The sequence below is a fragment of the Lepisosteus platostomus genome, chromosome 7 (genome assembly GCF_059453375.1).
Source record: "Lepisosteus platostomus isolate fLepPlt1 chromosome 7, fLepPlt1.hap1, whole genome shotgun sequence".
NCBI lineage: Eukaryota > Metazoa > Chordata > Actinopteri > Semionotiformes > Lepisosteidae > Lepisosteus > Lepisosteus platostomus.
Window position 1 is genome coordinate 52,907,690 of NC_142617.1, and position 27,079 is coordinate 52,934,768.

Genomic DNA, 27,079 nt, shown 5'->3' on the forward strand with positions numbered 1-27,079 from the left:
TTTCTGATTTCTCGAGAAAATAAGATGTAAAAAATAAAACCATAATAGAATGAAACAGTTTATTCATAAAAATTGAGGGATAAAACTATATACAGGAAAGACGTGCACCAGAACAGTTACAAACACGGGACGTTTTGAAAGCCTCTGAGAGGGGTTCTAAAGGCAGGGGGAGGGGTTAGGGAGGGGGAGTGTAGTCGTGTCTGTACTGGGGCTGGCTGTCGTAGGCGAGCTGCTCCCCCACAATCAGGCTCTGGATCAGCCACTCAGGCGACACCACGGGCAGCTCCAGGGCCGCTGCGCACTTCAGCACGGACTCTGGGCACGAGCGGTCCGTCACCAGCAGGTCGAACATTCCCACCGAGATCGCTGCTGCCGGAACAGGGAAGAGGGCCATCATCAATGAGCTGCTCGCAACTTAGATGTAGCCGAGGTGACGGTTTATTGTGTGGCATTTACATATTAAATTAGGAGCACCTGATGACTATACATGAATCACAAAAGGTAGAGGGCAGTAATTAGAAAAAGAAGAAACCTGGACTACTGCACTGTACTTCCCACACCTTTGTGTCAGAGCAAGTGGATTTCTGTTAAGGCATGGCTTCAAGATTACTTAAAAGAAAACAAGTTTAATGAGTTAATAAATCAGACATTCCACATCATTCACAGTCTCTAATTGAAAATGTTATACATTTAAAGTATAAAGGCATCATTTTCCATGAAATAATGCAAGAGGATACTAACCCAATGACTTACAAAATAGTGGTGAAACATGAAAACTCAAGTTTTTAAAAGGGTTCAGAAGAATTAAACGCAAGTTCCTTTGTTCAAAGTTGAAATTTAGTCCTTGAATGGTAACCGTGACAGCTGCTAGAGACCTAATTAATCAGAAAGATGGTTTTAGGTCAGGCTGCTTGTTACTGTGCGATATGCAAACATGCAAAGTCAAGGTAGGACATTTTGTTCAGGGTTTGTCAGGTTTCTTGTGACATGACATGACCTCAGGACACAATATGATGAGGAAGGGCACTCACGCGGGCTATCGGGGTCCACTTTATACTGGCGCACGGAGGAGGCTCCGCCCATCATGAGGAGTTCGGCCCAGAGTTCCACAGGGTGCTCCGAGACCAGCAGGACCTGCAGGGACTGGAAAGGGCTGCGGCGAGGGTGCCTGCAAGTACAAAGCATGGGTCTTGAGCAGGACTGGGAACCAGCACTTGCAGTACTGAGACGTGCTCTTCCCATCAACCACTGTGACAAAGCAAGCTCTAGCATAAACCTTCTAAACGTGGGAGAGGTTAGTGGAGAGGAGGCCACCCAGGATAGGATAGCTCATTTGGTTGCTGGTGGTAGCTAACTGGTCTGAGTTTATCTCATCCAGCCATTTCCTGGGAGAAGCCAGCTTCAACACCAGAGCTGGGCAGTATTTTCCACATTTCCCACAAAATTGTTGGAGAAAAAAACAATCCCATCTTCTGAACTGTTTAAATTTGAGACCGTGAGGCATATTAATTTCTTACATGTCAAAAAGCAATAAAGCAAGGCTCGCATGAAACTGCTAATATCTTGAGGGGTTTTGGTGCATTTCTTCAGTCTAAGTAACCCAAGCCTCATGTGCTCCTTGTCTTACCACTCCACGATGCGGTTGTCTGGTAGCCCCACTCCTGCAGGCAACAGGTAATCCTTATAGTTCAGTAGCTTGTTATCGCGGCAACAGTACTGCACCCACAGGTGAGAGACACAGGGGACCCCACTTGCCACACACAGCAGGTATTTCTGGGTACGGCAGTACTGGTCTGCAATCAGGAGGCTCTGATAGGCTGCATTACACTGTGGAGGCAGAGTTAAGTTGTCAGCATCCCAGAGATTTATCATCAGAGACGTGATTGAAACATTTCAGTCTAATCAAAATCTCTCTGCACTCCTACATTTTTAACATCATTAATACCTCTTTTGGTCAGTTCTTTCACTGCACTGCCAGTTTGTAAAACATTCATGTCAGTTTTTCCTTTCTTGAGCATGCTCAAGCCTCTTCCTTCTGTCCTTAAATTACAAATAAAAAGAATAATTTGATGGTTTTTTTTACATGGATGGAGTATCCTACACTTAAGTGAAGGTGGAAATCCTGGTAGTGGAAAGTTCAAATTAAAACGGAGAAAAAACATTTCAAAAGTTTGAAACTGTCCAAACTGTTTAAAAGAGCATACCCAGGAACACAGTGATCTGGGAAACCAGGTACAGACCTTCAGCTGGAGTAGGACTAGGAGAGAGGAGAAGCTCGAACAGAGTGCAGTATGGTTAACCAGATCACTTTTATCAGCCATATACAATTTCTTGCATTAGGAATTTGTCTTTTCGCATACCCCAGTTTGCTCTCCATGACACACACAGGCACACGGACGGGGAGAGAGAAGCTTGGGGTCAGAGTGCAGAGTCAGCCATTTATACGGCACCCCTGGAGCAGCTGGGGTTAAGGGCCTTGCTCAGGGGCCCAGCAGAGTAGGATTCCTCTGCTGGCTGCGAGATTTGAACCGGCAACCTTCCAGCCACAGGTGCAGATCCTTAGCCTCAGAGCCACTGCACCACCTGCCCTCACTCACCTGTCCCTCATTGAAGTCCTGAAGGATGTAGCCCCCTCCCGTTCTCAGCTGGCTTTCTGTGTAGTGCTTGTTATAAGGGGCTGTTTGCACATACTCTGTCAACAAAAACGAACATGTCACACTACGCCTCTTCCATTTACTGCATTGTGGTCTGAATTTGAACTCATTTCACACTAAGCACTATTCACTATTTTGGTGATTGGTGGAAAACAGTGGTGGAATTGTCCCAGTAGTGCAGCAGTGTTGTAGGAAACGGCAACATTCTCCATTTAGGGTTTTTATCTATGCATGCTGACTGGACACATACAGAGGTGACTTATGTGGGATTGATAACGCAGCCATGTGAACTAATTTTGCTATCTTTGTTCGAGGAAGGTGCACTAGCGTGCTGAGGCTGTTTTACTCCAATACTAATTTAAGATTAGTTACTTTCTTTACAAAGCTGATAGAGGAGACTGCAGTATCCTAACCTGAGTTGCTATCACAAGAAAAAAAAAACATAATGGCTTTTAGCTCTTTAAAACATAAAAGAACCTTATGTAGATCTTCAAAGGGTTTTTTGAAAAAATTGACTATTTTTATGGTGAAAACAGATTAAAAAAAATGGAGCCTCTTCTGGTGGCTGTACCAGGCTGCCTCACCCTCTTCTCCCTCGCTGCCAGGCTGGTTGGTCTCGCGGTCGCTCTCCGAAGAAGCGGTCAGCAGGAAGGCGTAGCCCAGGAAGAGCGTAGCGCTCTGGGGGAGAGGCCCATGGGTCTCCACCAGCTCAGCGGGGTCCGAGGGCAGTTCGGCGCCACTCTCGGAGGTGTTGCATGCTTCCACACGCCGCCCTGGAGAGAGAGGAAGGGGGCAAGAGAAAATAAAGGAATCTGCAGCACGTCTGCTTAAGGGCTCTGAGGGGAGTATGAGAAGGAACCAAATAGGACTCCCATTGCAATGCAGCAAGATCTATTTCAGTTTACTTGAGCTGCAAACACAGTACATAAGCCTAGAGCAACAGCTACAAATAAGCCATCTTGAATGAATCTGCATAACCAGACACATGAAAATAAAATAATACTGGAAATGTTGTGCTATGCTTTTGTTTGCTATGTGCAATTGGCACAAGAGCCTACAGGTAGCTTAAACCTGAAATGGATCATCAATCAACTGCTGTGCAATGGGAGTCATCTTACAGTATGTGCTTCCCTGATAGGAGTTCGGTGACACCAAATTGTGAGCCAAAAACAAAGCACCTGTCTATTCTTAACCAGTATATAGACAGGCATCCAAGACTGGAGAGAACATGGACACACAGCAAACCCCCAACAATGGAACTGCCTCTCTCTTTTCAGTGAGTTGTGACTTGTCCCCATTTCCATAACATTTCCTCACATGCAAACAGTCACAGCATTGGACTTACAGATGCTCCACAAAAAGTACCTAAAAATGAGAACAGATGAGTCACATACCATTTTTGCAGAGAAGGGAAAAGGAGGACCAGAGGTTAACAAGAATTTATCAAGGGCAAGATGAACACAAAAAATGTTTTCCCTTGTAGATGACAGGAAGCAACACTTGCAATACACTCTAGAAATAAGACATCCAAACACGATTTCAGAATTGCAGTGAAAAGACAAAAAGCAAACTGCCTTTCCAGAAATCCTTAATTATAATCCACACCCAAGAAATGAGTTGAATTCTATCCGATGTCAGATGTTAGACGCTATAGGCAAAAAAAATTGTAACTCAAACCTGATATTTTATCCATACTAAATTAATAATGGTTAATGATGCACTTGCAAAAAAATCAACACTCAGGTGGGGTTGATGTTAACCTGTTTTTTTGTGCCGTGTTTGTTTTTAAGAATGACTTTATAACACACCTTTTTACTCAAACAGACCTTAGTGGTGTATGAACAAATTGTACGTACATATGTCTTTAAAGTATTTTTCATTTGTCTTTGTATTTTTTTTTGTCTTTCTCCAATGCAAGCTTAAGTTTCGTTCTGTGCAGAAGCAGAAAGTAATACAGATTCATCCCATTCCCCTCTAAAATCCAGCAATATGTATTTTCAATTTCACATGAATATATAGGCCTACAAAAACAGGCTCAAAGGCAAAATCCCAAAAGAGAAGAAAGTATCACTTTTTTTTTTTCACACTAAAAGTGTAGCTAAATAAATCTTGTGCTGGTCCTACAATTGCAGATGTATTAACCCCTCGTGAAGCTCCACTACACAGTGCCTTTGTTTTACATTAGCGTGGCTCAGTGAAGATCTGCAACTCCACTTGAACTATGAAACAGGGAAAAAAAATCAGACCGGATGTAAAATCAAATCCATTTTATTGATAAAAGCATAAATATGTAGATATAAAAGAAACAAGAAAATGTGATTATTTCATAGTCTTAAAAGTTCACACTGATTCTTTTCAACAATTAAAACGAAGGGGAGGGCATGTATAGGGCAGGGGGAGGGATGGGGTCAGTCATTGTCATTTATCTCCCTCCTCTCTGGGTGGGGTGTCCATACCAGTTTTGGGACAGGCAGACTTCCGCCCTCTCTTGGCGGGACACTTGTCTTCCTCAGCAGCATTGATGAGCTTCCGCTTGCCTGTGTTGCCGGGGGCTCTGGGGCTCTCGCTGGGCCCACGGGTGGGGGTCCCACTGGCCCCCACGTTCCCTCTGCGCTTCCGCTTCCCCTCCACCAGGTTATCTGTAGCGGTGAAACTCTGGTTGAAGACCAAGACCTCAAGTGCCATCGCAATACTGCCCCAGTTTGCTATTCAGAGCACTACATCTCCAGAGAGCACGAACTCTTACTAAACAGAGCGGTACCCAGGAATAATTTCCACCAGGCCCATCAACCCAAATTATTCTTGCCCATGACTTCTGCTTCTTCACAATTTCAATGCGACTCTCACTTTTCTTCAGTTTTCATAGACTCACACCTTCCAAATAGCACTTTATAACCTACGACTTATAATCCTGTCAATGCAATTTGTAAATAAACTTTTCATATCAAAGACAACATAAAGAAACTTAATATCATCTGGAGATAAACCACTGGAGACTCATATTCTGCAGAGCCAGGAAGAAAGCCAAGTTAGCCAGGCCCTCAGCAGGCCTGTTCCTGCTCCTGCCTTACCCAGACTGATGTCAGAGGCCTTGGTGAGGGGAGTGACGGGCTCATAGGGGCCCAGGCCGAACTGCTCCCTGAGCCGGTTGCCCTGCTCCAGTGACAGTATGACCGCCATCCTCCGGTACCACTTGCGTTGGCCATCCTTCTCCACGCAGTAAAAGAAGTCAGAGCCCTCCTTCTTATGCCCCTTCACCACACCTGTGTGGGCGTAACAATCACATGGGAAAAGGAGTTGGGACACATCTCACTGGATGAAAAGGCAGCACTTCAGTACTGGGCTGTGTGGCTTGAAAAAAAGACAGCACACATTGCAAGTCTAAAGTCGGAGCAATTGCACGGAACCACACAGCACCTCTTAACCTCTCAGGTTCAAGGGGGAAAACATGTTCCACACTCCTTGATACTCTCGTTTTCCTGTTTGCTGGAGTTTGCCTATTAGGTTTTCACCCTGTCTTTGTGCATCGTGTGTCTCCTGCAAGGGCTGTGCATATTTCAGCGTACGAGTATGAGACAGGAACAATCCTGCGTGGGAAGGATCAGAAAGATTCTCGGGGTGTGCGCACATTGTAGTGGAAAAATGAAGTTGCACTGACAAAATACAAATGGAACACAGACCTTTTTTTAGGCGGTGGGCACTTAAATAATAAAAAAAGAAGCATAATGTCTTTTCCTTTCAATTAACAAACAAAGCATCATTTGAATTCCTACAGTATAACCACTTAGTCACCGGGCTTCACTGATCTCCCCAGACTAGAGCCAAGCCAACAGGGCACACAGGAGAGGCTGGGGTCTCAAGCTCTGCCTTCTGCAGGCACATGCCCTTGAAGGTGTTCAACTGACTGTCCACAAAATGGGAAAGAGGCATTTGGATGTATCCTGACTCTGGTCAATCAGCCAATAAAACCACTCTGGGTCAGGCGAAAGGTTTGTGTTCACCAGCACTGAATACATTTCCACGTGTGGAAAAACGGAACGAGTTAAAGGGTGCGAGTGGACGTGGCTCGGGGGGCTCTGTGCGAGTACGGCTCACCTGCACTGAAGTACTCGTCCTCGGAGAGCGCCGTGACTTCGGTCTCCAGTGGGATGGGGTCGCACAGCAGGATGTCCTTGCCCAGCACATCGCACTCGTAGCCATCGTCGAAGAGCAGGCGGAACCGGCCCGCTCCCGAGTCGCGAGTGATGCAGCCGGAGTAAAAGTAGCCATTGGAGGACCACTTGGCCACGACGCGCAGCCCCACAAAGCTGCTGGCTCCCCCTCCGGTGTCAGGAGACTGGGGCGGCAGCACCCCAAACTCGGGGGAGTTCGAGCGCCGCAGGGGCCTGTGCTCAGGAGGGCTCTCCGACACATGGGCACACATTTGGTTATAGGGCTCATCCTCGGAGGACGAGCTGGGCAGACCTTGGCCACTGTCCCTTGATGTGGGGGTCCCACACTCCCTGCGGAAAGCGGGAGGAAAATACAGCTGGTCACCCATCCCGAGCTGCTAATCACTGACTTGGTGCTCTTAGCTTGAACAAGACGCATCCCTTCGTCGTACTGGTGGACAGAGTCATAGATTTCAAAATAACAGTTCAGAGAAAACAGATGTGAATTACAGAAATAAAAGTAAAAAGGTGGAGAGACACGGGGAGAAAGAGTGTGCACACCAGGTTGAAATACAGACATATGAATGAGATTCAAGGCTTCAGATCACGTTTGTACTCGGTTATAGAACTGGTATAGTTCCGGTATCTGCAGAATGAGTCCACAGGTTACTGAGTGTGCTGACAGGTGTGACAAGGGAGATGCCGTGTGGCTCCTTCCTCCTATTCTCATAGGTCTCACCTGGAGAAAGGGGTGCGGGACGGAGGCCTGCCTCGTCGCGCCCTTCCACGGGGTGTTAAGGGGGTGAGGGGCCCTGTTTCCAGCTCTCTTGCTCTGTCTTCTGTCCCCCTGGACCCACCTGGCCCATTTGAGCCCCCCTGCTGCTGACCACATGCCTTCCGGGGGCTGGGGAGACAGACAGAGAGGGGTCAGAGCGCACACCCTGCAGGAAAGGCCTTGGGTCTAGTCTGCGCAGGTGGCCAACAGCAGTGGGTAGAGACGAGGCTTTCATCACCAAGGTTGGGCTCTTGGTTCCCGTGTGGGATTTGAGTTGGTAGTGTTTTGTTTGTGATTTCAGAGTGGGAAAAGTTTGATCTAAATCTAAATATTGTTTGTTCTTGGTGTGCTGGGCTCATTCATTTACCTTTCTTACCCGTGAGGCCGTTCTCAATAAGACCGTGGTGTCTTTGTTCTTTACTGCATGGACACTGTGCGCTGTGCTAGTCCTGAGCTGCCTGCCCTCATCGCACACCAGCCCAGCTTGCGTCACAAAACTGTGGGAAGATCATCTTTCCGCCACGCTTACAACATGCTCGCCTTCGGACTTCAGTGGGGACGATTTCTTAAGGAAAAGCAGGTTTCTGCACTTCCTGATTAATCCTAAAACTTAATGTTTAATTCTCTCTCACCTCATGAGTGAAAGATTAAAGACACACGGAGTTCGGAAAGGCAGCAGGAAGCTGGGGGGACAGGAATTAAAAACATGGCACAGAGGAGGAGACAAGTGTGATGACACAGAGAAGGGCAGACAGGTGAAAGAGCACTCCTCTGTGGGGCGTGGGGAGGGAGAAAGAAGGACAGGGGAGAAGAGGAGAGAGGGGAGGCAGGCAGGCAAAAAGGAGAGTTACCTGGCGAGCCTGGCAGAGGCTCCGCGGTGAGGTGGCATGATGAAGCCTCTGGTGGCATCCTCGGCGCCCATCCTCCTGGCAGGACCGGGGCCCCCACTGCTGGCCCCGCTGGAGTTGCGCTGGAGGCTGGGCGTCTTGGAGGAGAGAGAGCTGACGTCACCCAGGTCGCCTGAGGTCATGGAGCCAGCAGTACGGGATGGGGAAAGGTCGCTTTCCACCACGCGGCAATCCACCAGGGGCTCCTCCGATTCCTGAGGCACACACACCGCGATCAGTGATGCCCCACGGCACCTCATAATGAACAGCCAGATTGGAACAGCGTAGACAAGTTCCTATGGACTGCTTTGCAGGGCTTTCTTACGGTGCAAGTCTCACACAGCCCTCACCTCCGTGACAGTGCGGTCCACCTCCTTCCCGTCCTCGTAATACACATCGGTGATGATGCGGGTCACGACCGTGCGCACCTCCCGAATCGTCCGCACATGCCGTCGGACCGACTGCCCCGGAGGGGGTCGCGGAGGGGGGGACTCGGGGTCTCCCTGGAATACAGCGCAACACCTCAGACCTGACGCACAAGCCCCCCGTCCCCATTATCACTCACCCTAACAAACTCAGCCTCTAGCTTGATTAAATTTGTGTTGCAAATTTTTTTTGATGGTTATTTTTTTCCCCCCAACACTGCTGGTGCTTACTTGTATTTAAGTTGTACGTTATTTAACTTCTTTTTGTTGCTGCTGCTCTTCTCCGTTTCTGTTTGGCGATTCCTTAATGTCATTGTACTGGAGCTTACATGCAAATAAGCATTTCACTGCGCTTCGTATGACAAATTACCTCAACAGAACTGAAATTATTTTTTTTTTAAAACAAGACTCTAATGAACTTAATCATGAATTCATCCACAATTTCAAAAGAGTAGGAACTGGTCCAAATACATCTTAAATGCCCATGTGCAGCTCTTTAGGCATCTTTACTCATGTGGGTTTTAAAGTATCATTGCGGTCTTTAGATGGCTGGTGTTCATTCCACAAAACATCATAAACCCAGTCACAAAATGGCACATTGTAATTATCAAGAGAGTATTCATAGAAACACAAGATATAACGCGCACTTCAACAAAACAAAATACTCAAACTGTAATTATATACCGAGTCAGCATGCATTACTAATGAAGTCCCTGCTCCAGTACCTTGCTCATTACCTGCCGGGGCCCACTAGCGTCGAAGCTGGTTTGCTGGGACACCGCCCTCTGCTGAAGCTGGAAAACGAGCGAGGATGTTACAAACACTGGATTGAAAAGGTTTGATAACAGGTTCATTTTAGACCTCTTACAATGTATCCAACTGCTTGCACCCTCTGTCCAAGAGCTGCTCCATCATCGTTTCATTACCAACACTCAACATAATGATCTATCCAATCGAGAAAAGTGCTGTTAAATGTTACATTAACGCACGGCTCCATATATGTCACGGAAATCTCATAGTTTCACTCACAGGTCTATGCTGACACAGTAGAATGACATGTTTAACTGAATGTATTTCACTTTGCACCTTGGGGCAGTTAGAAAAATCCTGCCTCTACCAAAAGTATATAAAAAGGTCCACAGGATATCAAAAAACGAACACTAAAATACACTTCAATAACCAATAGAAAAGGAAACCTTGTTGATCGTATCACTCAGTAACAAAATTGAACAATCTAAAAATGCCCTATACGCTACATCTGCTCCGGTACCTTCCTAGGAAGAGTGGGGGTGCCGGTGGCATCAAAGCTGGTCTGCTGGGACACTGCTCTCTGCCTCAGCAGGGCCCTGCTGGCGTTGTCAGTCTGCACGGTGGCGCTACACCTCTCCTCCTCCTCCTCAGCCAGCCCCGGTCTGCCCTCTGTCTGGGTCGCAGTTTCCTCCAGCCGCCCAGATGCCGGAGCGTCTGTCTGGATCTCCTTCTCCCGGACGCTGAGCCGCTGCGCCCGCTGTGCCCGGTGCCGGACCGAGCTTCCCTGACCCGCCTCTTCCTCCGGCGGGCGGCTCGAGGACTGGTCGGACTCCTGGGGGGCACGGCTACAGGGCACGTGTCGGAGAGGCAGTGCCTTCTGTCCCTCCTCACCCGGCTCTCCCTCTTCCGACAGGCCTCCTCTGCAACAACACAGCTGCTGTCAAGCACACTGCGAACAACACACACTTCACCCTGTTTGTCTTCAACATGGTGGATGATCTTGAGCATTTCTGTAATCTACACGTGTTTAGCCGTTAATAAATACACGCGCACTCACTCTCATAAGAACTGTAAGATCCAGGAGTTTGAACTTCAGGCATTTATTCTACAGCTCAATCTTCTTAAATATTCAACTAAAACTGTATATGCTTCATGGCACGTTGATTCAGAATGGAAAGACAGCTCAGCGCAAAATAAAATAATAAAGAATTCTGATAATTGCTAAGTAGCACCTTGCTTTATCAGCATGTCGTTGAAAGCAATATATGCTTTCAGACAGGCTGGGTTGAAACACGCATTCCCTATTCACAGCTCGGCCAAAAAATGTTCTACACCGTACACTGCAATAAAGTCAACAGAAACAATGATTCAAAATTGTTAGATTTTATAACTTGTTTTTTTAAGCCTACTGTTGGGTAGAAAGATTTACATTAATTAAAATACACTTATTGGTACATTGACATCTCATTGTTTTTTTTTAAATGAAGGGACAGATCTTGATTTTACAAGCTGAAGCATTATAGTTAAGGAGCAAGAAAGGGTTGGGGTGGAAAATTTCAGAACAAACAGATAGAACAAATGGTTCATGCTTACAGCATCACTTAAAACGGCATCGAGTGTTATTATAAATATGTTTATTGCAAGAAACGACCTGGATGTGTTTCAATTAGATTTCTTTCAAAATTGTTTTCCTAGTATTAATGAAAAGGTGTCATTCAAGTCTGAACACACCACGGCAGTATTTTATTTATATTTGTCTATTGATTCGGTTCCCAAAAGAACTCTTATTTTACATCACGTGTGTGGCAGCAATCATAATTTCCAATTTGTAAATTATGATATTTACATAACTGTGGAATTATTTGGTATCAATGCAGCTGTTATTAAATGTGTTGTTCCTTTAGAAACCAGTCAACAACAAGGTTAAAAAATCCTTTCATGGTTGTACTTGTTAGATAGTAGACCTAAGTAGAACACCTGAAGAAGGCTCCATAGCCAAAACGTTGTGTTTCTTTTCAGTATGGAATAAACCTCTACCTTATCCTAAGTAAAACAATGTTTTGACTCTGTGAATTTACCCTTTCGTGTCATTTATTAGGCATGGCCCAGAAAAAATTGGTAAAATAACACAGTGGCATAATTTAATTAATTAGGTATACAATGCAATCCTTACTGAAAAGGAAGATGTAATCCTTTTTAGAATAAAAATGAGAACCTGCTGAATGAGATCTTCAGTTCAATTATTTGCTAGCAAAAACTCTTGAAAAACTAAACAACTTCCTCTTGTTTGCAATCTTTAAAGTTTTCAATTGATTTTCTCTGGCAATTAACGCGAGGGAGAGAGCAGCTGTTTTGCAGGTCAGACTCATTTGGATGTTGGCAGCCATCTTGTCTGGGCATGCTGGGAACACAATGTGCCAAGCCAGCTGGCCGGCAAAGAGTTAAATTATTATATAAGGACAATTATTTACAGCTGGGTCCTGACACACACTCAGTCCAGCCAGAGAGGAACTAGGACTTAGAGATCCCCGAGAAAAACCTTGAAGTGACTTTGCAGCAAAACAAATCCAGTTGCTGCTTCTCCTCTTCTCTGGGGAGAAATGCTGGAGCTCAGAATAGCACCTCAGTCCAAGCACCAAAATTCACAAGTGGGTCAGGCACTAGCACAACTAACAGCAACCATGCTGACGACACAGCCAAGCCACTCCAGGACCTACTTACAGGTTTCTAAAGATGTGGTGCACCTTGGGAGGTTTAAATATACTTTCCAAAGACCGCAGAAGGTCATCACTGCACCAGAGTGAGCAGAACTAGTAAGATGTAAATGGTCTAATCAAATGCTGAAGATAACTTTGAGATAACTGCATATTTGAATGAAAAACAAATGGTTAGAGGGTCAAAAATGTAGAATGAAAAGTGTGGTTTGAATTTCTAGCTTAGCGCAACAGATTCTAAGCAAGAGCTTCACAATACTAGAATTTCTACTGGCAGTAATGAGCAATAATAGGATGCATATCTAAGATAACACAGAAACAGTAACAATGCTTTGAAAGTGCCAAAGTATTTCTTGCTAAAATTCTTCAAAAACAACAGCAGATGGCACAGGAGCCAATCAGAATCTGGCAACGGGCTTCCTGCGTGGCTGACAGAACTAAGATAAGCCTCTGTGCGACTTCAGGTCTTCAAAGGCAGGAGGGGAAGGCAGCACTGTACCTGGTGGGGGTTCTGGGCCTCTCTTTCCCCGCTGCCTCCACCTGCCTGCGGACCTCACACACACGGCTGAACACCGATGGGCTCCGCAGGGGGCTGAGAAGGCAGAGAGCACGGTCAGCCGTCTGACAGAGAGTGGCTCGTTATCGCCAATGCCAACCGAACCTCTAAAACAATGCTGGCACAATGTGTATTGTAGCCTTTTTAAAGGCCGCTTTTTGCTCACTGTAATAATTTTTAACATAGTATTGCAAAAAAAAAATGTTTGGATAATTTAAAATAAGAACGTAGCAGGAGGGAGAGGAACTTTCCACTTTGTTTCAAATCAACTTGCAGTTTCTCTGAAGGTGACACATTCCAGTGCTGACCGGTCTTATTCTATGCGGGCCTTCAGCGCCTGGGGAACTGACATTACTGGAGGAAACTCCATTTAATACGGAACAGTGTCCAGCCTTTAATAACCTCATCCATGTTATGAAACATTCAGGGAAAATCGGTATTTCAATTAAAAGTGTATTATACACCAGGGATAAGTCTAGCCAAATGTCTAAATGAAATCCTGCTTTCAGCAAGATTGAATCATTGGCTAAAATTAGTGGACAAACCCTGGAATCATCTCACTGATGGAGCCCTTCTTAATAAGCTGCTGCATGCCTAGCAACAGTGGCAGGTTACCTGGTTACAGCCTTAGCAACAGTGGTAGCCGTGGCAACAGAGACTTCCTCTTCAGATAATGCTGGTTCTGGAAACAAAAAGAAAATTAATGAAAAGCACTCAAGCTGAGCATCAGATATTACCACTATATAAGTAAACAATTATGTAATAGCTGCAGTAAGGAACTGCCAGCTGCATGTGAGTTTATTTTACCAATTTATTTTTCAGTACGGATAAGGGAGCATTCAGAGACATTATTGATCACCAATATCTTTTCAGGTGGCAAATAACTAGACAAGGATGGGAAAAGGACTTGAGTAATTTCTTTGAGGTGTTTTTAAAAAGTGTATTACACTCCAAACTGTAGAGCATAAAACAAAATGTCACATTCAACGTTCACAACATTAATTGTCAGCCTTGTGACACCAGATCGTACTCTGCAGACTGAAACATGCCGACTCTGGGCTCTCTTCATTCACTGGGGTCACCAGCTTCATCCTCAGGCTCAGTTTTGCATCACGCTCTGCCACCGCGAAGGCTGAATCGCTTGTGACCCCATCTCCGCCACTCTCCTCTGCCATGATGTCACTGGTGGTCATGGCTGTCTCCCTGCTGACATCACCAGTGACTGCAGCTCTGACAGAACATGACCCCACCTCTGCAGAAGAAAATAACCAGAAACATTTAAGACACTCACAACGCAGTTTAAAAAAAAAAAAAAACAATTTGTTTAAGGCACATCCAGAGGTACGAGACCCTGCATTATGTCATCATGGATCCGAATTTTAATCAATAAGAGATCCATTTAGATTTTTACAAAGAAATAACTTGTCCTGAGAAGATAAACCTCCAAATCCAATTACTATACTTAAATGCTCACAGAACAGATATGCTGTCACCTCTACCACAGGTAGGTCAGGTATATATGAATGTTAGAAAGCAGTTAAACTGAGGCATAATGGAGATTTTAAAGGAAACTCACCAATAGGAGTGCTGTGTCGGGGAGTCAGTTTAAGATGGTCAACTGGGGGGGGTGTAGCAGCAGCTGCTGGACGAATCAGCTCTCCTTCCTTGGGAAGAGTAAAGTGAAACGGGATTTCTAAAGGACAAGACAAAAGAGTACCATAAAACTCAGCAGCATATGTATTAAAACACTCCAATCACATAGCTGTGATTTATGAAAAACATCCAGTTTATTCTAGCAATATGTAAAGATTTGTGACCAAATCATATCTTTGGAGGAGCTGAACTAAGAAAAACAAAGACAAAATCAATGTGAAAAATTTAAAAGAACTTTTGCAAGTCTCAGACAACTTTCTTTTCATCTCTAGAAAGTTACACGTGAGGATTTGTCTTGAGCTGGCTGAACCAGGTCAATCAAGGCACACATATAAGAAGCACATACCCCCAGAGCTGTCACTCAGGCTCTTGGCAGCAGAGTTCTCTGCACTCTGACTTTCCAGCTCTCCAGGACACCTCGTGTCCACCACCTTGTCCGTACGCTCTGCTGCCTCGTTGGTCTCAGAGGATTTCTCAGAGGCCTGGTGCACGGAGCCATTACTAGAAGGTACAGACTTGTCTCCCATCATATCCACTTTTGTTCCCTTTGCTCGAACATTATCTGGAATATCAGGAACATTGGCAGAGTCCTGAGAGGAATCCAGGACCACTGGCTGGGACGATACAGTTTGTGCCTTGTTGGGCTGTAGGGTCACCTCCTCGTCTTCTTTCTGGAAGTCCCTCTCACTCTCCTCTATTACTATCACACTGCTGGGAACGTCCTCTCCATCCCCAACACTTTGCCTTTCCACCCCTGGGGGACTGTCCCGTTTTGGGATGCTAGGCTCCTCTGGTGCTGGGAAAGATTCCTCTTCTTCCATTGGCTCTGGAGAAAATGCTTGGCTCTGAGATAGGGCAAGGCAGAGGCCTGATCCCTCGCCCTCTTTCTTCTCTTCCTCCATCTGAACCTGTTCTTCCTCTGAAGTGTCCACAGTCACATCATCACCCTCAGGTTTCCCTGCATTCTGCCCGAATTCCTGATCTGAAGCTTTGATCGAGACGGCCTCCTTGGATCTGGATTCTTCGGGAGCCTCAGGACTCCTGGACTGGATTTCCATTGCCTCCTCTGGAGTCCGAGGGTCGGCATCCTTGGGAATTCCTGAGGAGGACGGTGCAGATTCGGAAGTGGCGGGCTTAAGGAGATCAGCTGCTGCCGGACCCTCCTGAACGCTGCTGGTGATGGCCAAGTCTACAGTCTGAGGGTTAGGGGAGGAGCTGCTGGGGCTGGCTGATCCTGCTGGCTCTGCACTTTGCAAGCTACTTGGTTTTGTCGAGTCTGTTGCTTCTGCTGCTCTCTGCATGTCTGTGGCCGAGCCAGTGACCGATGCATTGGAAACATCTGACACATCGTTGTCCTCGTCTGCAAATTTCTCTGCTTTAGCATTCTCGGACGGGTATGAGTCTTTAGCAGTTTGCTCGATGGAACTATCTTTTATCGCCTTGGGCCCCTCAGAAACGTTTACTAAACTACTTTCATTTGGCTGCAGAGTGCCGGTGGCATTTCCCATGTCTTTCTCCTTTGTTTGGCTCGCAGGCGTGACTGAGGGGTCATTAGTAGCGGCTCCTGCACTGTCACCCAGCTCCTCTATTTGTGTTAATTCACTGTCATCCTCCTCCTCCTTTCCTTGCGTTTTCTGGAAAAGACTGCTGCCCTCACTGTTTGTAGAAAGCTCTAATCGGAATGACTCCTCTGGTACACTGGGACCTGACTGGCAGGGATTTGCTTTGTGCTGCTCCTGTCTACTGGCCTCTGCCTGAGCGTCTTTAGAAGACCCCGTCTCCAGGGGCCTTAAGGGGCTATCCTTGGGAGGCACCTCCTTATTGCCGCTCTCTGCCACACTGCTGCTGCTAGCCTCCAGGCTTGGAGTTGGGACAAATATATCCTGCAGAAATAATGAGACACAATGTACTGAGGGACTGAGGGCCACAGAGACAGTATAGTCTGGCGGCATTAAATGGGCTTGCAAGGAAACAAACCACCAGCAAAAATAACTAACAGATCACTCCCCTACTTAAGAATGACAGAATACCAAACAAAATTTGTCTGCACTTCACAAGTTTCAAAAAACTAGGTTACAGACTCAAATTCCTTTTGTGCTTCATTTTTTCAGAAAAAAACTGTTTCATCTGGCCCATTTTACAGAAATTCTAACTATGTACATTTTACTTTTAACTTAAAACACTTTAGTCAGACTGACTTTCTGCACTCATGCAGGTATATGCGTGTATATACATACATGTGAGAATTCAGGCTGGGATGGCACAGGGAGAGTTTTCTCCAGCACCAAAGCAGGGGAATTAGGAGACTTTGGAGATGAACTTATGGGATCTGGGTGGGCATGGAAGGACTCAGTGGGGAGTTGGTCCGTTTCCATTGGCTCTTCTTCTTTCTTCTGTGGTTGTTCAGCTTCATCAGGAGAAACAGAAGTATCCATGGGTTCATCATCACCTAAACACAAACCAAGCAAGCAAAAATAACTGAATCACTTAACCGAAAGTCACCTGTCATTAAAAAATAACTACAACTGGCAGAAGCAACTGAAAAGAACCATAAATGGGAAACTGCTTATTCCTAAAGCACTAAACATTACCTGGTTTATCTTCCTGCTCTGTGGGCGAGTTGGGCACAATAATGGGTGTTGGGCCAAAATTGTCCTGAGAAGGGGCCACAAATTCAACTGAGTTCCTAAGGGGAAATGCAAGCAATGATTTAAATATCTAAATGTCAACCCACCCCTCTAGGGAAAAAAATGTTATTTCTTAAAATCCTTCACAATTCTTTAGTTTTAACAATATCATTCGTAGAATAACGTATTTGCACGACTATATTGAATGCCTCAGGTTGTGACTAAGCAACTATTTTGTTCTTTGTTTAAATTACATTGTTAATTGTTAATTACATTGTTAAATAAGATGTGTATAATTTACCCCAATGATGATAAGGGAATAATAACTGTCCTATGATAAAAATATTATCATCATCAGTTTAAATATTATCATCATAAGAGACAGTGCAGAAGGACACAGCGGGACTCATACTGGGAGAGGCTCTCCTGGACTAGGGTGGTGTGGCCGGAGAGGTGTAACAGACGGAGGCTGTTTGCAGGGGTTGATGCTGGCATCCCGGGGGTCTCAGGTTCAGCCACAGTGCTATCCACAGTGGAACCTGCACAGAGACAAAGCACTCAATCTCTGAATTACACAGCAATCAACAGTCTGCAAGTTCCTTAAAAATAACAACGGGGGATCAAAAAGAAAATCAACTTGGTCTTTTAACAGACAAGAGTGTGCATTGGAAAACCAAAACAAGCTATCAGGAATTCAATTCCAAAACGTGTAGTTTTTCTCTGGAAATGGTCATGGTCCATGAGAGGACCAGGTCAAGGCCTGTGCACCTGTGTCATCCCTCTCAAAGAGATCCTCCTGAGTGGAGAGCTGGGAGTCCTCCTCCTGCGGGAACACCTCTGACCCCTGCCCCAGCAAGAAGTGGTGAAAGGTCATCTTCTTCTCATTGGTCACTTCCCTGGACTGCAGCTCAGTGGTACAACTGGAAGTCACCTCTGACCTGCAGCACAGGAATCACGCACCTTAAACAAACTGCTACATCAACTGCAAGCAGCCCAGCATAAGCCAGATCATGCCAGTTAATCCTGTATCATTACAGGATATCATCAAACGTTACCTTTTCGAAACGTCATCCTGACCAGGGGGAGTCAGGCTGTTTTCCCCCGTTATACTCTGCCCCCTGGCTGTAGGAAACAAAAGAAGTCGATAAATACCAGCCCCATCCTCTAGCAGGTCCAAGCACTGCAGTTATGTTTATGTTTTGAACGATGAATGAAACATCACTAAAATTGATTTCTGGAAGGTTTACAGAAGAGTCAGAGACAAAGTTTTTGCAATATACAGTAAATTAGAAGTTCCAACCTAATCCCAGTCCATGCAACATAGTAAACCAATAATAATCAAGTGCAATGTGCAACACTCACCTTGGTTAGACTGCTTTTGAGGGCTCTCAGTCACTCTCCCTGAAGTGTCTGTCTCTTCCCGGCTCTCATGCGCCTCTCCAAGACCCTGACTCTCTGACAACTCCAGGAGACCGAACTGCGACGTTCCTACTGCACACACATACAGGTATAAGCAAGGCCGTGCCCCTGAACGTTATTTGAAATGATTCTGCTGTTTTTTTTAGCATATTACAGTATATCTAATTTTTTTAGTTCAACAAAACTCAAACTAAGCCCACTAAATACCAGATGGTTCCTCAAGCTTCTTCACTTTTAAAGGGCCTTGTTTCCATAGTCAATTTAGCTTGTTCCTCCTTATTACCAGCTGCATGTTATTTACCGTTTTATTTTACCGTTATTTTTAACCCGGCCACCTTCAAACAATTTAGGCTTTATCAAATAACACAACTTTAGGAAGCCGTGAAACGTTTTAATCGCTCACACAATCCTTCAGATTGTTTTATAATGATAACAGTGCCAGAATTAAAATATTAAAATGATTGAAATCTGGGAAGCGCAGAAGTCTTGAATAAAAATAAACATCTGTATCCACCACTAAGATCTTTCACTCTCTAATCAGCAACTCAGTGTTGTCTCAAAGCTTGTCAAGTAATGTAAGAAATACCGTATTGTGTTGAATAGTATCACGTGTTTGGAAGGCAGGTGTGTGAAGGCAGACAGTACCTTCAGACTGGGCACAATGTGTGGTGGAGTCAGCACTGTCTCCCACGTCCTCTCCAGCAGACTCACTGTTCACGGTTCCCAGGGCCCTGGGCAAGGAGCATACACATCGGTCCCACCCACAGCAATTCAACCGTCTGCCTAGGTTGGCTACCTTCCGCACAAAACAGGGCTTCTCAATGACATCCTTTCTATTCCACAGCAAGGGTTTAATTATTTAATGGCTCACTATTAGGCTCCATTACAGACCTTGCTGCAGGAAAAGAGTTACATCATAGGGGACTGGAAAGTTTCTTTTACCAGCCTTGTAGTAACTCCAGCCCAAATCCTTGTACTGTTCAAATAAGAACACTCAGCCTTTTCATGACCAATTCCTGACAACTGAGAGGCCAGCATGAATATGTCTGGAACATGTCATGAATAAACGAAAGGCACTGCATTAATTTCACCCAACTTGCACAAGAACCAGGTATAGAATATTTAGAAATGCAGAACAATAATTCTCATTAAGTGTAAGGTGTGATCTTCCTTTGGTGTTTTCTGGTGAGATATGGGAGTTTTAACTTTATTATTACTCTAACTATACGGAAGACTATTATTCATCACATACCTTTTCGGGCTCTTAAGGGGGCACACAAGCAGCTGACTGTGCTCCTCAAGGGCAGAGGTCTGGGTCTGGTTAGAATCCACAGTGGCTAAAAGAAACAACAGCAAGAGAAGGACTTTGTAAAATGCCTTATCATGGAACAGTGCTCAAACACTAGTTGAAGCATGACACTGTGTAGGCAGTCCCAAGGCTTCAGTTCACCAATCTTCCTGTCTAGCTTAGGCTTATCTGATCCTGGTCTCCCCAGAAACTCCTACCCGAACTGGGGTGCCCGTCACTCTGTCCCTCCTGCTGGCCGTCCCCCGCACACCCCTTGCCGCCCAGTGGAGAAGAGATCAGCTCCTTGGAGAAGAAAAAAAGACAAAACAAAGACATTTCAGTGGGAAGTCTCTTCATTTCAAACGTATACCCTCCAAGATTGGTTACAAGAGAACAATATCATACCCCAGTTTCAATTGTTTCAGAACTTCTTTCAGGACAATATGGATGATACAACTTGCACCACATCAGCTCCAATGACATTTAGTTATTGTATTTTAGATATAATAGAAAATATTACAACATCTGAGCAGTACAGTAAGGTCATTTTAAAACTAAAAGAATTACTAGGGTCAAATACAACTGGATGCATAATGCCAGGAGAGCAAACTTGCGTATGCAGCATCTTTCAAATATGGGGATATCTTTCATCTGTGGTCACTCTCCCTCAGGGACTCACCAGAACTGGGCTGTGTGCGTGCGGCTGCAGGTTCGAGAGGCGTTTTGCGAGCAGAGTTCGATAACCACTCTCGGGGTCCTCCTCCAGGGCGCCGCTGTCGGGCTGGGAGTCCTCCACAATCAGGCAGGGGTTGTCTTGTGTGGGGAGGCTGGGCTCCAACTCGCTGCCCCCGGGTTCCATGGAGATGGGATGGGCTCAGGCTGCAGAGACACAAACTACATCCAAGTCTCACTTCAGGGGCCGGAACTTCAAATCAGTCAAACTTCCCCGACTCTGCCACCTCTATTTCCAAACCTTTAGAAAACTGTCAAAATGGGATTTACAGCCCAAGGTGTTTTCCCAGGGTGCAGATTAAATTAGATAAGAATCAGAGCAAGATGTTGTTGGAGAAATAGATCTAGAAGGTCTGTAAAAAAATGAGTGTAAGGCATCTGCTGACTCAGTGGCTTCAGCAAGAGGCAGCATGGGCAACAACCCTAGTTTTTAACGTTTCCTTCAGTACAGAAACAGTGGTATCAGTGTACAACAATGCAGCTACACATGAACATCTCAGGCAATGTTTCCTGAAATTATCCGTCCTGCTACATTAGAAGGGCAATCGTGAGTTATTAGAAGACTCACAATTCAGGGAAAAATTAGGCTACCTTTAAGATTTAATTTTTAGTATTTGTGAATAATGCTTATTTTAAAACGAGTTTAAAGCGTTTGAAGAAAGAGCTGAGAGATTACGTTGACAACCATACACTCTTTCATTTAACCACAAAGGTCCACACAAGCTGGTTTGCGCGTTAACTCTCACGGGGCAAAATATCAAATTCGTTCTTTGCAAACCTTTCCTTGCAATTATACTTAACCTTGAGCGTGCGGTCATAAAGCAAATTGAATTCCACAGTTCCTGCATCACCTGCAAAATGTGTAACCTCTAGCACGATCATTTATTTCCTTTAGTGTGAGATCTTTGTTAGCGGTAGCCTCTTTCAATGCAAGCAAATAAATGATGCAATGCGCATGGAAAAAAAGATACAATAAAATTACAGTTGCTGTACTCTGTTGACAAAGTACTGAACTACGAGTAGTCCCGGATCCAATGACTTTTTTGTGCTAAACTATCAGACAACGAAAAGTTACTACCGATCATTCCATAAATCCTTCTCCATACTTCCTTCGGACCCTTAAATTCTTCTTTCCAATCTTACCTGATTCGAATGGGTACGCGTAACCCCTCAACTCCCCGAACCCCAAAACGTCTGCCACCCCATCCAGCTCTGCCCTTTCTCTTCCTTCGCGGCACACACAACCCCAGGGACAGAGCCGATTGGCCCGCACACGTAAGGTCATAGTTCAAGCCATCCCTCTTCCTTGCCTGATTGGTTGCAAGTGGAAAAGTAAGGCGTTTTCTTGCACAGTGAGGTGAGGTAACTGTAGTCACAGAGATACAGCCTTCACCACGTGTCAATACACTTCCGTCCACTTCGTAGAAATGCGAAGACTTGTTTATTGAGAAAAAGTGTAAGATTAATCTAGCACGCTGCCCAAAACTAAGGGATTCAGATCAGTTTCTTAAATCTGTGTAGTACATTACGTTTTGCTTCCAAAGAATATGTTACACTCATGAGTAACTAATGAGGAAATTTAAAATCTCCGTTCTGTGTCTGACAGATACCTACTCTGTATGGAGTAAGGAGTGAACATATGTTAAACCGATTAAATAAAGGGGGAACTTTTAGGTACATCAGACTGTGCAACAGCAGAGTGGGGCTTAGCCAGGACACCAGAGTTAACATCTCTGCTTTTACAACCAGTGTCGTATGATCAATCGTTTGACTTGTTCAGACCTCTGCCCATGGGAACTCCACCCCAGTTTTTAAGGGAGTGCCATAGAACAGCAGCAAAAAAGCCATTCCAGGGGCAGCACAGCGGTCAGCATTGCGGCTTTGCACCACTGGGGCTCTGAGTTCAATTCTGGATCTGGGGTACTATCTGCATGGAGTTTGTATGTTCTCCCCATGTCTGTGTGGGTTTCCTTTGGGTACTCCAGTTTTCTCCCACAGCCCAAACACATATTGGTGGGTTAACTGGCTTCTGGGAAAAGTAGACATTAGAGTTGTGTATCTACTGGAAAGAGCACTGAAAATAATAAATGTACCAAGGCTTTTTGCATTTGTCTGTAGCTGATTTTTAAGTCAAAACCTTGTTTTATTGATAAGCTACCTATTGTTTATAGAGTGTCAATAGATATGGAAGTCACAATAGTGGTTAAGTACAAATCATGACTCAATAGTAAACTAAACATAATGAAGCATCACTTCAGTAGTGAATTAAGTGGGTCTCCTCCTATTTGTACAACAGCTTGTGGCCCATTGGAATGAAAATCACTATGTACATGCAAGAAATTATTCTTATTACTGGTGTTGTTCTTTTCTGTTGCTAATCAAATATTCTAAAACAATACTATGCCTAAGCACTTTTTTAGGTATAAGTATCAGTTGGGCTGAAAAAATAAGTACAGTAGGCAGCACATAAAAAATAATTGAAAAGCAAACACAGCTCACTCAGAAATTTGAGCAAAACAATTAAGCAGACTGATGGAGTCACTGCTTTCAGAAGAAAAATGTCTGCAGGTGGTTAAATGGCTGTAAATTGTTGTTATGCTCATAGAGTTGCATATCTGGACCATCTCTCCAGCATCGCAGAGTACCTGCATCTGTTGCCATAGTAACAAATGATACACAGTTTCAATTGTTTGCTCTCTGACTGAATGCTAGGGGCGAGGACAGGATGGAAAATTCACAACTTACATGCAAGCACAAATCGCAGCAGGGAGGCAGCCTTTCTTGTGCGTTAGAAATACCATATTGAGAGTTAAAGAGATTCATAATTCCCACATGCTGCACTAAAAGAAAACTAACATTTAATTTTATGATTAAAGTTTTTTTTTTATTTCTTACTGCATGTAAGATAAAGTTACTGGATAAACAGCAGACAATAACCCTTCCACTATTCACAGAGGCAGTGCAGTGGAAGCTTCTCTTAATAGCATTTTCACTATGACCTGCAAATATACTTCAACCATGCTTTTAGATTTTGAGTCAATCTTTGTCTTCTTTCTTTACAAATTGTGGCTGAACTCTTTGCCTTTTCAGAAGCTCTATGGCTATTAAATGATGCAGAATAATGTTCATTAATGTGAGACCTCAAGGCTCATCATGAATGAATTTCCCCCAGAGTGGGACCTGAGTTTGATAGGATGAAGCAGTCTAAACTACAGCAGAAGTACCTAGAGCAGTGTACATTAAATTATGGCATTATCATTGTCATGGCCACAGTAAATTCCAGCTATGCCACAGACAACCTTTTCAAATTAAGTTGACAGTAAAGCAGGCTCAACAGTCAAAACATTGTGTTTCTTTTTTTTGTTTTTGAGTATGGAATTAAACTTTACTTGTCATATTACCATACTACAGTTTTCAGAGGGAGGGTTTTAAATCTTCTTGCTTTTAGATAGAGACTACAATTTATTTGCAAGAAGACAGTAATGTATCTAGAGCTATAGCGAGTAATTTATCAGCAAAATCTAATAGGACACGTTTGATTCAAAATCTAAATGTAATCTGAACCCAAGCCAAGATAGAATTTGAGCTACATCATCCTCTGGCTTTTAAATGGCCTTTCGTCCTTTTTTTTAAAAAAAGCTTGTACTATAGTTACATTTAAATTAATATATCATATGTCAAATATTTAGATGGAATATAATTTATTGAATGATTTCCACATGCAGAAAATAGGCACGTCAGTAAACACAATAGACAGACAGATCAAAAACTGTTTTTGATGTGGCTGTCATCTGTACTGTATATTACACATTTATTTTTGTGTGCCGATCAGTGACAACAACTGCCCGTGGGAGGCTGTATTTAGGAGAGGGGATATTGGATCACCGCCTCTTTCACCCAAAACAGCGTTTATGCCCAACATTAGGTAAATTATATTTCTTAAAAATAACAACTCTGCGTCCCCATCAAAGTAACTGATACGGAGGTGTGCTCAGATTCAAACTTGTTTGTTGATACAAAGGTAATGGAAAGGACATGCATTTGATGGAAAATTGATCTATTTCTGCTCTATACCAGTAGGTACTGGAGAGATGTTAGGCATTTTGAAAATTTCACTCAAACGGCTCTAATATGAGCATTAGCATTCAGAACATTGCCGATATACCACTTTAATAATGGCAAAAAGTACGTTAATATTAATAATGTTGAATTCTTACAAGAAAACAGTAACGTTACTTACAAATCGCTATTAAAAAGACCACGTATAGTACTGTATATAAACAGTTCACACTCAAGGACCCTACTAATATTAACCGGTAATTTAAGAAAAACACCCCTCGTATAGCCCTGACCCAGGTGGAGAGGAATCACAGCAGCTGAACGCTTGTATAAGCTGATATCGTCGGGACCAGAAATTGTCAAAACGTCGTTAAACGAGCCTGCCCTTGTAGTCACATCACCCATGTCACTACATTCTACAACGCTGCCGGGGAAAGACAAAGACCGATTCCTGGCACTTAAGCCCCTTCCCTACCGCCAGCGCTTAAGAAATAGCAGTCTTACCTAGTAATGGCGATGTCTGCTTTTCGATTGATGCTTTTTTTGATGAGGATTTTGCCAAAATTGGCAATGTGTTAATTTCGTCTGCCAGGTTCCACTGTCTTTAACAGCGCCGCTTACAATTTCTCTCTCGCACTTTGCAACTCTACCAGAAACGCTGGGTGTGGGAGACATGGGTGCCACTTAAAGATGCAATGGCATTTTTTGATGAGCGCGTATATGCGTGCGCGTAAGTATGTTTGTGTGTGATGTACATGTGTTGTTCAAAGGCAAGACTGAGCTGCTCCTTTCGACACGGACGAGTGAAAGATGGTTTTGGTTTTTTTACCCCAAATCCGTCTTTCGTCTCTATCACCTGAATTTCACAATTGCTGATCAGACCAGTGCTGGTGTTGGAAAAAAAACATACTCCTACCGAAGAAATGTGAAGTTTGCAAAATTTACATTTTTGTGTTCATTTTGTGTCTGTCCACATGAGAGAAACAGCTACTGTAGCTAAGGACCACACTGTTTTTCCTTGTTTCTTTTTTGTTGATTAACCCACATCTACAGATGTGCTATGTGTTTATAATAATTGTCCACTAAGGGACAATAAAAGTTTATCTTTATCTTATCTTTTTGGTGAGTTATAAGTACATTAGCAGCTGTGCCCACGTGTGTAATGATGTGCCTTGTGGATGGAAGACTTAAATGTTTGCACAATCCAACTTATGATCTATACATTTGAACATTTTAGCCCCAGGAACACAAAAAAGCAACATGACTGAAGATACTGCATGCATCCTTAAAGATCTGCAACTCCCTGTATCTTGAATAGTGCTGGTAATGTCTTACAGGGCCTTCAGACGTATTTCAGAATGTAAATACAATCTGACAGATTTTGAGCCAATAAACATGTCTGTATCCTCAAACTACATTCAGCTGAGAATAGATTCCTGATATTGTAGTTAACAGGGTTCTTAACCACAAAAAAGCCCCATGAAGTTGAGGATGAGCTGCCAACCAGTTGCAGAGATGCTGTGCAGTGGGTCCTTGAAAGTGTGGGAGTGCTGTTTCTTTAAAGGGAGGCAGTGGAAATAGGCGATGAAAACCAATGGCCCTGATCACCACTCTGCAGAGCTGGTACAAAATATGGAACCAATATCCTCTGCAAGGTTGCCATGGAGATGTGCTGAGACTGTAAGAGAGTCATATTGCTTCCTCATCATCCATTAAACAATGAAAGAGGGCGGGGTATGAGAGGCAGCACGAGAGCCGCACAAAGGTAGATTCACACTCTCCTGCACCACATGAAAGTCGAAATCTCTTGAAAGGCTTTACCCAGGATGGAAGCCAAACGGGCTAAAACTACACATTGAATGCCAATTTACTGTACTGTATGAACTATATGTTACACGTTTATGGTTTTTGTGTGTGGCAATTTAGGGCGGTCTTCAAGTCACACTTGCATTTGTAGTTTCACATAGTGTGTGAGGCTGAATGTCAAAAATTGTCATCTGTGAAGCAAAACTAATCTATGGTCAATAAATACTTAACATACTTAGGTGGGTACACTAGGATATGTGATTACATTCTTAAGACCCGCTTGTACAGTAGGATCAGATTTAAGCAGCTGTCACAAACAGCTACTGTACACTGACAGCTGTGTCATTTCTAAGGGAGCTATTTATAGCAGAGCAGTAGTACAGTATATTGTCATACAAGCCTACTACAATTATTTTAGGTTATTAGTTACATGCTATGGGACTCATTAACAAAACACTGACAAGACATATAAAACTGTTTGACTGCAGGAATATGCACATCTTAATCTCTAAAGTAAAGAAACTGCTTGTAACCTCAGGCGAACGTTATAGGGAAGGAATCTTTTTCCTTTTTTTTACTTTCT

At 44.1% G+C, this 27,079-nt stretch overlaps 1 protein-coding gene across 9 annotated transcripts; it reads right to left on the minus strand.

The window, feature by feature from the left end:
* Positions 1–45: 45 nt before the first annotated feature.
* On the minus strand, positions 46–25,396 carry tp53bp1 (tumor protein p53 binding protein, 1). Of its 9 annotated transcripts, none has more exons than XM_088641219.1 (29): positions 25,195–25,396; positions 20,579–20,778; positions 20,118–20,202; positions 19,864–19,948; positions 19,257–19,342; positions 18,555–18,683; positions 18,248–18,314; positions 17,961–18,130; positions 17,605–17,731; positions 17,157–17,251; positions 16,803–17,014; positions 14,912–16,448; positions 14,489–14,605; positions 13,943–14,164; positions 13,528–13,594; positions 12,856–12,948; positions 10,163–10,562; positions 9,618–9,686; positions 8,818–8,970; positions 8,432–8,682; positions 7,545–7,709; positions 6,750–7,156; positions 5,726–5,917; positions 5,111–5,293; positions 3,239–3,427; positions 2,598–2,692; positions 1,628–1,827; positions 1,032–1,168; positions 46–369 (listed from the first exon to the last, which is right to left on the minus strand). In XM_088641219.1, exons 2-29 carry the CDS (start codon positions 20,756–20,758, stop codon positions 176–178), a joined length of 5,907 nt encoding a protein of 1,968 aa, XP_088497345.1. In that variant the 5' UTR covers positions 20,759–20,778; positions 25,195–25,396; the 3' UTR covers positions 46–175. The 9 variants fall into 9 exon arrangements, 8 of the variants coding, with proteins under 8 accessions (XP_088497345.1, XP_088497343.1, XP_088497347.1 ...); XM_088641217.1 differs by having other exon boundaries at positions 20,579–20,793; XM_088641221.1 differs by lacking the exon at positions 25,195–25,396 and adding an exon at positions 21,775–21,902 and having other exon boundaries at positions 18,555–18,680; positions 20,579–20,793.
* Positions 25,397–27,079: the final 1,683 nt, after the last annotated feature.

Coding starts and splice junctions, on each gene's coding strand:
- tp53bp1 (XM_088641219.1), bottom strand. CDS start 20,758: ATGGAACCCGGGGGCAGCGAGTTGGAGCCCAGCCTCCCCACACAAGAC. Junction 5,918..6,749: donor GGACGAGTACTTCAGTGCAG/GTGAGCCGTACT, acceptor ACGCCCACACAG/GTGTGGTGAAGGGGCATAAG. Junction 2,693..3,238: donor TGGCAGCGAGGGAGAAGAGG/GTGAGGCAGCCT, acceptor TTTTGTTGACAG/AGTATGTGCAAACAGCCCCT.